Source organism: Dendrobates tinctorius, unplaced genomic scaffold (genome assembly GCF_039654945.1).
Source record: "Dendrobates tinctorius isolate UK_male_01 unplaced genomic scaffold, ASM3965494v1 ptg000155l, whole genome shotgun sequence".
NCBI classification, from domain to species: Eukaryota; Metazoa; Chordata; class Amphibia; order Anura; family Dendrobatidae; genus Dendrobates; species Dendrobates tinctorius.
In genome coordinates this window covers 9,732,165-9,745,480 of record NW_027361822.1, presented here as the reverse complement: position 1 = coordinate 9,745,480, position 13,316 = coordinate 9,732,165, and the positions used below count along the sequence as shown (strand labels likewise).

Below are 13,316 nucleotides of genomic sequence, written 5' to 3'. Positions count from 1 at the left end.
CCTAGGACCGTGTGCCTTAACTTTGATAATAGCCACCTGAGTAGGTAATTTGATCGAGTCCATGAGGGTTTTAACAGCTTCAGCATTTTTCACTGGGGTTCCGGCAGTAGTAATGAACCCTCAATTGGCCCATAGAGCCCCAAAATCATGAGCAATACCAAATGCATACCGTGACTCTGTGTATATATTAGCCCGTCTGTTCTTGGCCAAAGTACATGCAGTAGGCAGAGCCTGGAGTTCTGCTTCTTGTGCTGACTGTGAGGGTGGGAGTGCAGCTGCGTGCACTACAGTGTCCTCTGTGGTAACAGCATACCCCGTGTGGAATCTACCAAACTCATCAGCAAATCTTGAACCATCCGTGTATAACACCAGATCAGGATTTGGGAGTGGATTCTCACTGACATTTGGTGGAGTAGCTGTTTCTTCAGTCAAAAGTTGGGAACAATCACGTTGGAGAAAATCCTCATCACTGCCATCTTTCTTGGGGACCGGCAGTAAAGTAGCGTGGTTGATTGTAGTACAGCGATGCAACTTGAAATAGTCAGGCAAAAGGAGTGAACACTGCAGCCGTAAGTGTCGTTGCACAGTCAAATGTCTTGGTTGCTGAATGCTCAGTATTGCTGCAATATAATGTGGGGCAAAAATTTGCGTTTCATGTCCAAGAATTATGTCTGCAGTCTTGTCAAGCAGCGAGTGAGTGGCGTGAACTGCCCTCATGAAACTTGGGGATGCTCAGGCCACTGGGTCGAGGTGGGACGAATAATAGCCCACTGGTCGTTGCCTGTTGCCATGTGACTGTGTAAGTACCCCTGCTGCGTGTCCTTCATTCTCAGACACATACAAATGGAACGGTCGAATATAGTCCGGGATACCCAAGGCAGGGGCGGAAGCAATAAGCCGCTTCAACTCAGAGAAGGCATGATGAAGGCTTTCCATGAAATCCGGTGATCTTTCCTTGTAGCTCTTTATGCCGTCTTTCAAGGCGTTGTAAAGGGGTTGCATTATGCGGGATGCATCCGGTATCCACTGACGACAATAAGTACATAGTCCAAGAAAACGCTGGAGTTCAGTTTCATCTTTTGGGAAAGGAAGGGAGCTGACAGCTATTTTTCTTTCTTCTGTGAGGTGTCTGACACCTTGAAGGAGACAGTGACCCAAGAATATCACTTGACCAAGGCAGAACTGAAGTTTCGAGGCCGAAACCCGACAGTTCAGTGCTGCCAGATGCTTGAGGAGGCTAATAGTGGCAGCAATGGCTTTCTGCTCCGTCCGTGCACACAACAAAAGATCATCCACATACTGAAGCAGCGTAACCTGAGGGTGATCTAACTGCCAGGGCAAGAGACACTCGCTCATGTTTTTTGCAAACTGGTTGGTACTGTTTTGGGCCCCTTGTGGCATAACTGTCCATGTTAACTGTTGACCCTGAAAAGTGAATGCAAACAGAAACTGACAATCTGGGTGTAACGGAATGCTAAAGAAGGCATTGGCAAGGTCGAAGACTGTAAACCAAGCAGCATCCTGGGGTATTTGAGACAAAAGAGTATGTGGATTAGGCCCCACTGGAGTTTCCAGAACAGTAGCTGCATTAACTGCCCGTAGATCTTGTACCAGCCAGTACACAGGGGGCTGGCCAGGTGTGGCCTTTTTCTTAAAGGGAAACAAGGGCGTATTACATGGAGAAAGACAGGGTACCACAGCACTGTTATCAAGTAACGTTTTTATTTGTTCCTGAAGGCCCGCTCCTGATCATGTTTCAAAGGATATTGATGGACTTTGGGAAAAGGGGCACCAGGTTTAAGAAACACTTTTACTAGGAAATGGTCTAAATGGGACCAAACTTTCCCTACTCCTATTACTTGAATGAATCTTTTAACACTTAGTAATCTCGATATAAGAAAAGATGTTTTAGTTTTGCCTCTGACATAACTGATCTTGTATCTACTATTTGACATTTGATCTGTAATGACACTCATTATGCTCATTTGTGTCTTTTTATGTTCTTTATTGCTATTATTCTATTGTACAATCTTGTATTCTACATATTTAGGTGTTGGCAAGATACGTTTGTAAAATGACATCATTAATGCATGTTTTGCATTTTCTGTACATGATGTCAACTTGTAATTTCCCTACTTCGCCTTATCTTTCCTTCTCTTCCCATTCCCATCCCTCCCCCCCTGTCTTCCCCTCTCCCCATTGTTTAAAAGAATAAAATCTTTGGAAAAGAAACACTTTTACTGGTTCTACAGGCATTTTCCCTATATCATTTGGCCCTTTTGACCAAAGTTTAGATGGTATCTCTGAGAGGTATGGGGTGAGTCGTTGATCCTCAGGCAATATTGGGGGTGGATCTGAGCCTATCGGGGCCATCATAACTATGGGAAGGGCATGCAAAATACAGATTTCCTCACTGTCTTCATCTGCATAGTGGTTATGTAACGTAAGAACCATCTGACCATCATCTTGGAATTGTATTCTGGAGCGGAACTGTGATAATAAATCTGCCCCTAGTAAATTTACTGTACATGTGGGAGAGATCACCAACTGATTTGCAATATCATCTCTACATCAATGACGCAAAGATCTACCTACCTCGACCTGACATCACCTCCTTACTGACCAAAATCACACAATGTCTGTATGCCATTTCATCCTTTTTTCTGCTCACTTTCTAAAAGTGAACATGGACAAAACAGAATTCATCAGCTTTCAACCATCTTACTGTACCCCTCCACCATAACTATCCATCAATATTAATGGGTGATCACTTTCCCCAGTCCCGCATGATCAGTGCCTCGGGTGATGCTCGACTCTGCCCTCTCTTTCACGCCACATATCCAAGCCCTTTCTGCCTCCTGCCAACTCCAACTCAAAAATGTTTCCCAGATCCTTACATTACTTGACCAAGAAACTGCAGCAACCATTTTGTACACCCTCATCATCTCCCGCCTCGACTATTGCAACCTTCTACTCTCTGGCCTCGCCTCTAGCACTCTTCCACCACTACAATCTATCCTAAACTCTGCTGCCCGACTGATCCACCTGTATTCCCGTTATTCCTCTCTAAACCCTAAAACTGACATACAAAGCCATCCACAAACTGACTCTTACATAAATCTGTGATGTGGTCTCCCTGGACTTGCCTACACGCAACCTTCAATCCTCTATACATCTTCGTCTCTACTTCCCTCTTATCTCTTCTTCCCCAAACCGCATACAAGACTTCTTCCATGCTTCACCCATACTGTGTAACTCTCTACCCAAACACATCAGACTATCGACTACAATGGAAACATTCAAAAGGAACCTGAAGAACAACCTCTTCTGACAAGCCTACAACCTGCAGTGATCCTCAGTCTACTGAACCATACAACTAGCTCTACCCTTTCCTAGTGATTCCACACCTATCCCCGGTAGAATGTGACCACTCGTGGGAAGGGTCCTCTCTCCTTCTGTACTTGCGTGTGCCTTGTATTGCTCATGTTTATTGTACTTTTCTATGTATGCCAGTTTTTGCACATGTAAAGCGCCATGGAATAAATGGAGCTAAAAAAATGACTAATAATAATATCATCCACCACCTCATGTTCCACTTCTGCACCCTGGTCCTCCTCTACACTTTCTGGCAATTGTCTTATCATCGTCCACTTCTTGTGACACATTTCCACTGTCGCCTTCATGTGACCGTGGCTGCTCAAATATTTGGCAGCACTACATGCGATATCATCTTGCCCCGCTTCATGTGTATCGTGTGAGAGGCCTGAATCTATAAATGGTAAAGTGAACAGCTCTTGGGAGTTGTCTATAGGCAATCTGCATGGTGGGAGGAAGGAGGATCAGGGTGAAGGAATGTGCGGTCCACACTACGGCTACTCAGACTTGACCGTGTGCAAGACGGTGCTGTTGGTGGTGGCAAAGTGACTGGAAGCATTATCTGCTATCCAACCAACAACCTTTTGACACTGCTCTGGGTTCAATACGTGGTGTGCTGATTCTTCCCCTAGTAGTTGTGACAGGAAGGTCCAGCGCGAAGATATGGGTGTTTGATCTTGCCCAATTTCAGCTTGCCCACAGCCTCCGCATGCACCATCACCATCACGTCCACTTCTGCGTCCCTTGCCACACGCCTTGGCCATTTTAAATGTACTACATTACTTACCACGTTCACTCAAAATGGCTGAATTTGGAATGAACTTATATGTTATCCGTGTGTGGTAAACCCACAGTTTAAAATATCTGGCCTGTCAGTAAAAATGTTTTTTTCATCATACTGGTGGCAATAACTTAAGAGACAGGAAAAACATTTCAATGGAGGACTCAAATGCCTCATTTTGTAACCCACAGATAGATGAGGCGTCTGTCTGAGACAGGCCACTCAAATATCTTGCCTGTATTTTTTTTTTTGGGGGAGGGGGGGACAGAGAAATTGTGTGAATAAGTAGGCTAAGGCACAACAAAAAAATACTATGGAGGCCTGATACCTTATGCATATTAAAACTGAGTTTTGTCACCTGAGAAATTCAGGGAGGAGGAGATTAACCCTTTTTTTTGCGGTCTGTCAGCAGGTCTCACAATATATTTGAAATGCACAGTTCACATAAAAAGGGCGAGCGTTTATATGAAAACGTACTATACGGTATCCCATAGAAATGGCTTCTTAGTGGGATACCACACATCCTCCACATCTCTTCAGACACCACCACTAGAACACCAGGGTGAAGGTGTTTTATGATGCAACAGCCACATTATTGTTTGCAAAGGGATGTTTGTGGTCTCAGCAGAGTTCACCTATCATTTCTTGTGTCCCTCCCTCCCAATGAGGAGTACAAATATCAATTATACAAAAATTATAGGGTTGTACAGGAAGAGCAAATAGATAGTCGTGGTATGGCACTGCGCCCTGTCAACAGTAGAGTACCTTTTTTAATTAGCAGCATTGCATACAAATTTTCAAATGCAGCTGCAGTTGATTAAAAAAACACAATCTATGTCCTCCCAGCATTCCTCTGTACACATCTCAGTATTTAGATCACTATTACTGTGAACTTTCCCTTCAACGTTTCTCTGTCTTCAGATCATAGATATCTCAAAATTCTTCAGCCGCAGCCTACAATTGAACAGTTCTAGATGAAATTTTTACAGTGTGAAACATTAATTCCTAATAAAAATTACTTCTCTAACAGTCGGTGGACACTTAGTCCCCCTCCCCCCTCCCCCTTCCATCTACTGGCATGTGAAGGTCTGGAGATGCATTTGTAGGAATCCAGATATTAAAGCTACCAAACAACAAATATTATCTGGAAACAGATTATTGAATACATTTAAACAAGTTATTCAACAATTATTTAGCCTCCCTTGACAAAAAAGTAGAACCATAATCGTGCTTTATCACAATACTAGAGCAAGTGGAAAACAGAAATTCTTGATGCAATAATGCAACTGCAACACAACAAAGGTGAACTGTACTACAGTGCTGTGAACAGGATAAATTGTCCAATGTCTGGTGCCAGACTCCTTCAAACATCAACTACAGTGCCTCGCAAAAGTATTCGGCTCCCTGGAACTTTTCAACCTTTTCTCACATATGCATCAAACATAGATGCCAAATGTAAATTTTTGTTGAATCAACACCAAGTGGGACACAATTGTGAAGTTGAACAAAATTTATTGGTTATTTTAAATTTTTGTGGAAATTCAAAAACTGAAAAGTGGGGCGTGCAATATTATTCGGCCCCTTTAACTTAATACTTTTCACCACCTTTATCTGCGATTACAACTGCAAGTCGCTTGGGGTATGTCCCTATCAGTTTTGTACATCGAGAGAATGAAATTCTTGCCCATTCTTCCTTGACAAACAGCTCGAGCTCAGTGAGGTTTGATGGAGATCGTTTGTGAACAGCAGTTTTCAGCTCTTTCCACAGATTCTCAATTGGATTCAGGTCTGAACTTGGCCATTCTAACACCTGGATACATTTATTTGTGAACCATTCCATTGTAGATTTAGCTTTATGTTTGGGATCATTGTCTTGTTGTAAGACAAATCTCCATCCCAGTTTCAGGTCTTTTGCAGACTCCAACAGGTTTTCTTCAAGAATGATCCTGTATTTGGCTCCATCCATCTTCCCATCAATTTTAACCATCTTCCCTGTCCCTGCTGAAAAAAAGCAGGTCCAAATCATGATGCTGCCACCACCATGTTTGACAGTGGGGTTGGTGTGTTCAGGGTGATGAGCTATGTTGCCTTAATGCCAAACATATCATTTGGCATTATTACCAAAAAGTTCAATTTTGGTGTCATCTGACCAGAGCACCTTCTTCCACATGTTTGGTGTGTCTCCCAGGTGGCCTGTTGCAAACTTTAAACAACACTTTTTGCGGATATCTTTGAGAAATGGCTTTCTTCTTGCCACTCTTCCATAAAGACCAGATTTGTGCAGTGTACGACTGATTGTTGTCCTATGAACAGACTGTCCCACCTCAGCTGTAGATCTCTGCAGTTCATCCAGAGTGATCATGGGCCTCTTGGATGCATCTCTCATCAGTCTTCTCCTTGTTTGAGATGAAAGTTTAGAGGGACGGCCAGGTCTTGGTAGATTTGCAGTGGTATGATACTCTTTCCATTTCAATATGATTGCTTGCACAGTGCTCCTTGGCATGTTTAAAGTTTGGGAAATTATTTTGTATCCAAATCCAGCTTTAAACTTCTCCACAACAGTATCACGCACCTGCCTGTTGTGTTCCTTGGTCTTCATGATGCTCTCTGTGCTTCAAACAGAACCCTGAGACTATCACAGAGCAGTTGCATTTATACGGAGACTTGATTACACATAGGTGGATTACATTTATCATTAGTCATTTAGGACAACATTGGATCATTCAGAGATCCACAATGAACTTCTGGAGTGAGTTTGCTGCACTGAAAGTAAAGGGGCCGAATAATATTGCACGCCCCACTTTCCAGTTTTTGTATTTCCACAAAAATTTAAAATAACCAATACATTTTGTTCAAATTCACATCAAATTCACAATTGTGTCCCTCTTATTGTTGATTCTTCACCAAAAATTTACATTTGGTATCGTTATGTTCGAAGCATGATATGTGGGAAAAGGTTGAAAAGTTCCAGGGAGCCAAATACGTTTGCAAGGCACTGTATGTATGTATATATATATCTCGTAATCAATTGTAATACAAGTAATAAAAATAGGTTTGTAAGGAACCAAGTAGGTATTATATAACAGCAGTCCATCGAAAAAATCTTTTTTTTGCTAGTGCAGACAATATGCGGTGCACATTAATAGTACAAATGTCAAGAAGGCATTACAGCCACATAAAATCCAGACATTCATAATATAGTGGCTAGTTAGAAGTTCTCATAACTTAATAGACTGCTTATGAGCAGCACATAGACAATTACACGCGATGTAACAAATCAAAACACATTACCAGTAAAGTAGAGGAAGGTCCAGGCTTCCACCACACCGAGGCATGTTTCGCAAAGAAATGCTTAGTCCAGGGGTCAATATACATCTGGCATTAAGAGTAAATGCTGTGTTGTCACAGATGCCTATTATTACTGACTTACAGGTGCCTTCATGAGTCATTACTAAACGTTTTACTAGAAAAGGTTGCTGATGGGCAAAAAGAAACCTGAACCTATGACAAAGCTGCAAAGATGTGAACTATTGAAAGTGCACAACTTGATGGCTAAACATAATAATCCACTAGTCCCTGCTTTGCCATCTACTAATGTCAACTTTCTTCTACTCAATTGAATTTTACCAAAATATGTATAGAAATGCTTCTATAGAATTGCTTTAAAATATCTAATATTGTAAGAAATATTTTTCCCTTCTTTTGAATCAAATTAAAATCAATTTTTTTCTTGGCAGATGGCTGTAACAGAAGCTCAGATGAACATCTGTCATTTTTACATTTTAAAGCACATGGTCATAGTGTCCCGCCAGATTCATATGAAGAGCAGATCATTATCCCGGATCCACCTCCAAGTCTTCACATCAAAAAACTTTCAACTGATCCTTTTCAACAAGACGTGTCTTCTGATTCATCACAGACTGTAGAGCATAATCAAAATAACAGAAAAGATATGCAACATCAAAGGACTTACAAAGAAAAGAAATCGTTTTCATGTCCAGAATGTGGTAAATGTTTTACTCAGAAAGGAAGTCTTAATATACACAAGAGAATTCACACTAGGGAGAAACCATATTTGTGTTCAGAATGTGGGAAATCTTTTATACGTAAATCACACCTGGTTATACATCTGAGAATTCACACAGGGGAGAAACCATTTTCATGTTCAGAATGTGGGAAATGTTTTACTCAGAAGGGAGATCTTGTTGCACACAAGAGAATTCACACTGGGGAGAAACCATATTTGTGTTCAGAATGTGGAAAATCTTTTATACGTAAATCACACCTGGTTATGCATTTGAGAATTCACACAGGGGAGAAATCATTTTCATGTTCAGAATGTGGGAAATGTTTTACTCAGAAAGGAGATCTTGTTACACACAAGAGAATTCACACAAGGGAGAAACTATATTCGTGTTCAGAATGTGGGAAATCTTTTGTACGTAAATCAAACCTGGTTATACATCTGAGAATTCATGCAGGGGAGAAGCCATTTTCATGTTCAGAATGTGAGAAATGTTTTACAAACAAATCGCACCTTGTTGCACATTGGAGAATTCACACAGGGGAGAAACCATTTTCATGCTTAGAATGTGGGAAATGTTTTTCTCAGAAAGGAGATCTTGTTATACACATGAGAATTCACACAGGGGAGAAACCATTTTCATGCTTAGAATGTGGGAAATGTTTTTCTCAGAAAGGAGATCTTGTTATACACATGAGAATTCACACAGGGGAGAAACCATTTTTGTGTCCAGAGTGTGGGAAATTTTTTAGAAAGAAATCACAGTTGGTTACACATCAGAGAATTCACACAAAAGAAAAGCCATTTACATGTAAAAAATGTGGGAAATATTTTAATGATAACTTCACTCTTAGCTCACATATGAAAACCCATGCAGAGTAAAAAGAAACAACATTTTTCAAGTTCAGAAAGTAGTAAACCTTTTACAAATAAAGTATTTTGCATCATCAGATAACTGACTCCCTCCCTATATTTCTGATGTCTACAATCTTTTACTCACAAATCACATTTCTGTTAACATCAGAAAAATCACACACGGAAGCAGAGATTTTTCTTTTTAGTGACAAGTTCATCAAAATCTGTTAAAGTGAAAGTAACGTCATACATTACATATGAAAGGGAAAGTCATTTACATTACCAGTGATGATCAGGAGATGCATGCAATTACCGAAAAACACCTGTTATTGAAAAAGGGATTAAATTCAATTTACAGACCTTGATAGTCTCCTATTATTTTCAACAATTACATCTCTGTATTTGGGCCTTCTTCAATAAAGATATATCTATAATATTTCTTATATTTATATGCCATTATATTGTCCCTTATATATTTATATGTTGAATTATATTGAATTATTCCCATATGTCATTATCCATTTGCTCTATTTCTTTACCATTAATATGTGTTTCTTACCTTTTTATATTTTCTGATTTATCATCCCTCACTTATCTGCTACGGCACCAATGTTGTATCATGTGCTTGCGCTATAGATCTACTGAATGTTCTATATATCTATTTTGTATCGACATACTCCCTTACAGTATAAATTTCTCATATTTCATTATCCTCTGATGTGTTCCTCTTTAAACATATGTTATTTCACATCAATGTTCACAATCTGTGCACACACTGGATTAATTGAACATTCTATGCATTAATATAAGGATTTCTCTTTTTACATATGCGCAGTCTACGTACAAATCATTAGTGGTGCAGAAATCTTCTCTGCATGCCCCACGTTTGCTTTAGAATAAGGATGTCAATCTCATGTTGTACTTTGCTTGCTTACGCTATAGATCAACTGAACGTTCTTATATTCTGTACAATTACTCTTGTACGCATGAACCGATTCTCAACAAATTGTTTATTTATATAGCACCGTTGATTCCATGGTGCTGCACATAAGGGGTTACATACAAATTACAGATATCATTTATAGTACACAAACTTACAATGACAGACTGATACAGAGGGGAGAGGACCCTGCCCTTTCGGGCTTACATGCTACAGGATGGTGGGGAAGGAGACAGTAGGTTGATGGGTTGCAGCAGTTTTGGTGTTGGTTGAGGTGAAATCTCTGGTAGTGGTGAGGAGGCAGCGGGGTCATTGCAGGCTGTAGGCTTTCTTGAAGAGGTGGGTTTTCAGGTTCCCTCTGAATGATCCGAATGTGGTTTTGATAGTCGGACATGTTGGGGCAAAGAATTCCAGAGGATGGGGGCTATTCGTGAGAAGTCTTGGAGGCGGTTGGGTGAGAAACAAATAAGTGTGGAGGAGAGAAGGCGGTCTTGGGATGACCGGAGATTACGTGAGGGAAGGTATCGGGAGTTTAGTTCAGAGACATATTGAGGAGACGGGTTATAGATGGCCTTGTAGGTCAGTATTAGTAATTTGAACTGAATACGCTGAGGGAATGGAAGCCATTGAAGAGATTTGCAGAGGGGAGAAGTGGAGGAGTAGTGAGGAGAGAGATGAATTAGTCGGGCAGCAGAGTTTAGGATGGACTGGAGAGGTGCAAGGGTGTTAGCAGGGAGACCACAGAAAAGGATGTTGCAGTAGTCGAGGCAGGAGATGGAGGGCGTTCACAAGCATTTTAGCAGATTGAGGGTTGAGGAAAGGACTGATTCTGGAAATATTTTTGAGCTGGAGGTGACAGGAGGTAGAAAAAAAGCTTGGATGTGTGGTTTGAAGGACAGGGCAGAGTCAAGGGTTACTCCGAGGCAGCGGACCTACGGTACTGGGGAAAGCGTAATGTCATTAATTGTGATAGGTCAGCTAAGGAAGATCTGTGAGATGGAGGAAAGATGATGAGTTCAGATTTGTCCACATTGAGCTTGAGGAAGCGAGAGGAGAAGGATATGGCTGAGAGACACTCTGGGATTCTAGGCAGCAGAGAGGTGACGTCTGGGCCAGAGAGATAGATCTGAGTGTCATCAGCATAAAGGTGGTACTGGAATCCATGAGACTTTGCGTTGACCCAGGCCAAGGGTATAAATTGAGAAGAGTAGGGGTCCTAGAACAGAGCCTTGGGGGACTCCAACAGAGAGAGAGGGTGGGATGAGGAGGTAGTGTGGGAGATGCTGAATGTGTGGTTCCTGTGGATCCAGGATGCTGGCCAACCAGTAGTCGTCATCGTTCATCATTTTGGCAATGCGGGGGTCCCTTTTTAGGATCTGCAAGGCATAATCTGACATGTGGGCCAATGTTCCAGGTGTCAATGATGCACTGCGAGTGCTGGGTGGAGGAGCACTTTCTGGCAAAACCACATCCCTCCAGTCACGCACAAACCCTGTACCAGACCTTGCCACGCCAACATTTTCTCTTGTCCCATGAGATGCATCCTCCTCCCGGAGCAGATAATGGCTGACTGTCATCAAGGCTTCCCTCCTCCTCTTCCTCATCCTCCTCGGCTGCAGACGCCTGCTCCTTAATGTGCGTCAAAGTTTGCATGAGCAGATGCATAAGTGGGATGCTCATGCTTATGATGGCGTCGTCTGCACTTACAAGTCGTGTGCATTCCTCAAAACACTGAAGGACTTTACAGAAGTCTTTCAGCTTCGACCACTGCACACCCGACAACTCCATGTCTGCCCTCAAAGTGCCTGGCCATGTATCCTCCCACAAATGCATTACAGCCTGCCTCTATTCGCACAGCCTCTCAACCATGTGCAGGGTGGAGTTCCACCTTGCTGCAACGTCCATAATTAGGTGGTGCTTGGGAAGTTGGAGCAATCGCTGCAGCTTCTACATACGACTGGAGTGTATGGGCGACTGGCGGATGTGCGAGCACAGTCTTTGGACCTTCTGGAGCAGGCCTGTTAACTCCGGATAATTATTGAGGAAGCACTGCACCACCAGGTTCAAGGTGTGAGCCAGGCAAGGTGTGTGTCTGAGTTTTGAAAGGGCTATGGCTGCCACAAAATTCTGGCCGTTATCACTAACTACCTTGCCTGCCTCAAGATGTAGACTGCCCAGCCATGACTCAGTTTGTTGCTGCAAGTAGTCGGTCAGTACCTCCGCGGTGTGCCTGTTGTCGCCCAAACACATCATCTTCAACACAGCCTGCTGACGCTTACCACTAGCTGTTCGATAGTGGGACACCGAGTGTGAAACACTGGCAGCTGCAGATGGAGTGCTCGTCCGACTGGGCTCTGTGGACAAGCTTTCGCTTCTGGAGGAGGAGGAGGCGGGTCGAACGCCTACACCCAACTGTTTCCTATACCGTGGGCTAGGCAGCACTGTCCCACCGCCGCTGTCCCCTGTGGACCCTGCATCCACCACATTAACCCAGTGCGCAGTGATGGACACGTAATGGCCCTGGCCATGCCTACTGGACCATGCATCTGTTGTGAGGTGCACCTTTCCACTCACTGATTGCTTGAGTGCATGGACAATGCGGTCTTTCACATGAAGGTGGAGGACTGGGATGGCTTTGTGAGAAAAGAAGCGCCGACTGGGTAGGTCATAGCGTGGTACTGCGTAGGCCATGAGTTCGCAGAAAGCTTCGCTTTCAACCAACCGGTAGAGCATCATCTCTGACGAGATTAGTTTGGCAATGTGGGTGTTCAAACCCAGTGTACGCGAATGAGAGGATGAGTACTTTGAGTACTTTCTTGTCCTACTCATAGTCTCTGGTAGGGTGAGCTGGACTTGAGAGCTGCATATGGTGGAACTAGCGGTGGACATGGCGGACTGAGAGAGGGTTGATGATGGTGATGGAGTTGGTGTTCTTTCTGATGGCCTAGATTCAGGCTTTCGTAGCAATAACATTGTGATTCCCTGACTGCTTTGTCCTTGCAACGACACCTCAACATTTGCTGCTGGTGGTGTGCTAACCGGTGGGCTTACAGTGGGGGAAACGATGTAGCGTTGCTGACTACCTTCATTGGGAGCAGTTGCACATGTGGTACGTGAGGTTTGGTAGTCCGTCCACGCTTGCAAGTGCATGGTGGTTAAATGTCTAAGCATGCAACTGGTATTCAAATTTCTCAGATTTTTCCCTCGGCTAAAGGTCTTTGCGCGCTTCTTACAGATAACCTTTGCCTAATCATTAGGATTTTGTTCAAAAAAGTGCCACACTGCATTCTTCCTACCATGGAAGACATTTTGAGGCCTTGCACACTGTGCTTATTTGACCG

The 13,316-nt window shown here is 42.8% G+C and overlaps 1 protein-coding gene across 1 annotated transcript in view; it reads left to right on the top strand.

Moving 5' to 3' along the window:
- Positions 1-13,316, top strand: part of LOC141051173 (uncharacterized) — a 130,687-nt gene that overhangs the window by 92,766 nt on the left and 24,605 nt on the right. The window contains exon 5 of the mRNA XM_073548038.1: positions 7,894-9,060. Coding sequence (XP_073404139.1) covers positions 7,894-9,060 — 1,167 coding nt within the window. The remainder of the gene's footprint in view (positions 1-7,893; positions 9,061-13,316) is intronic.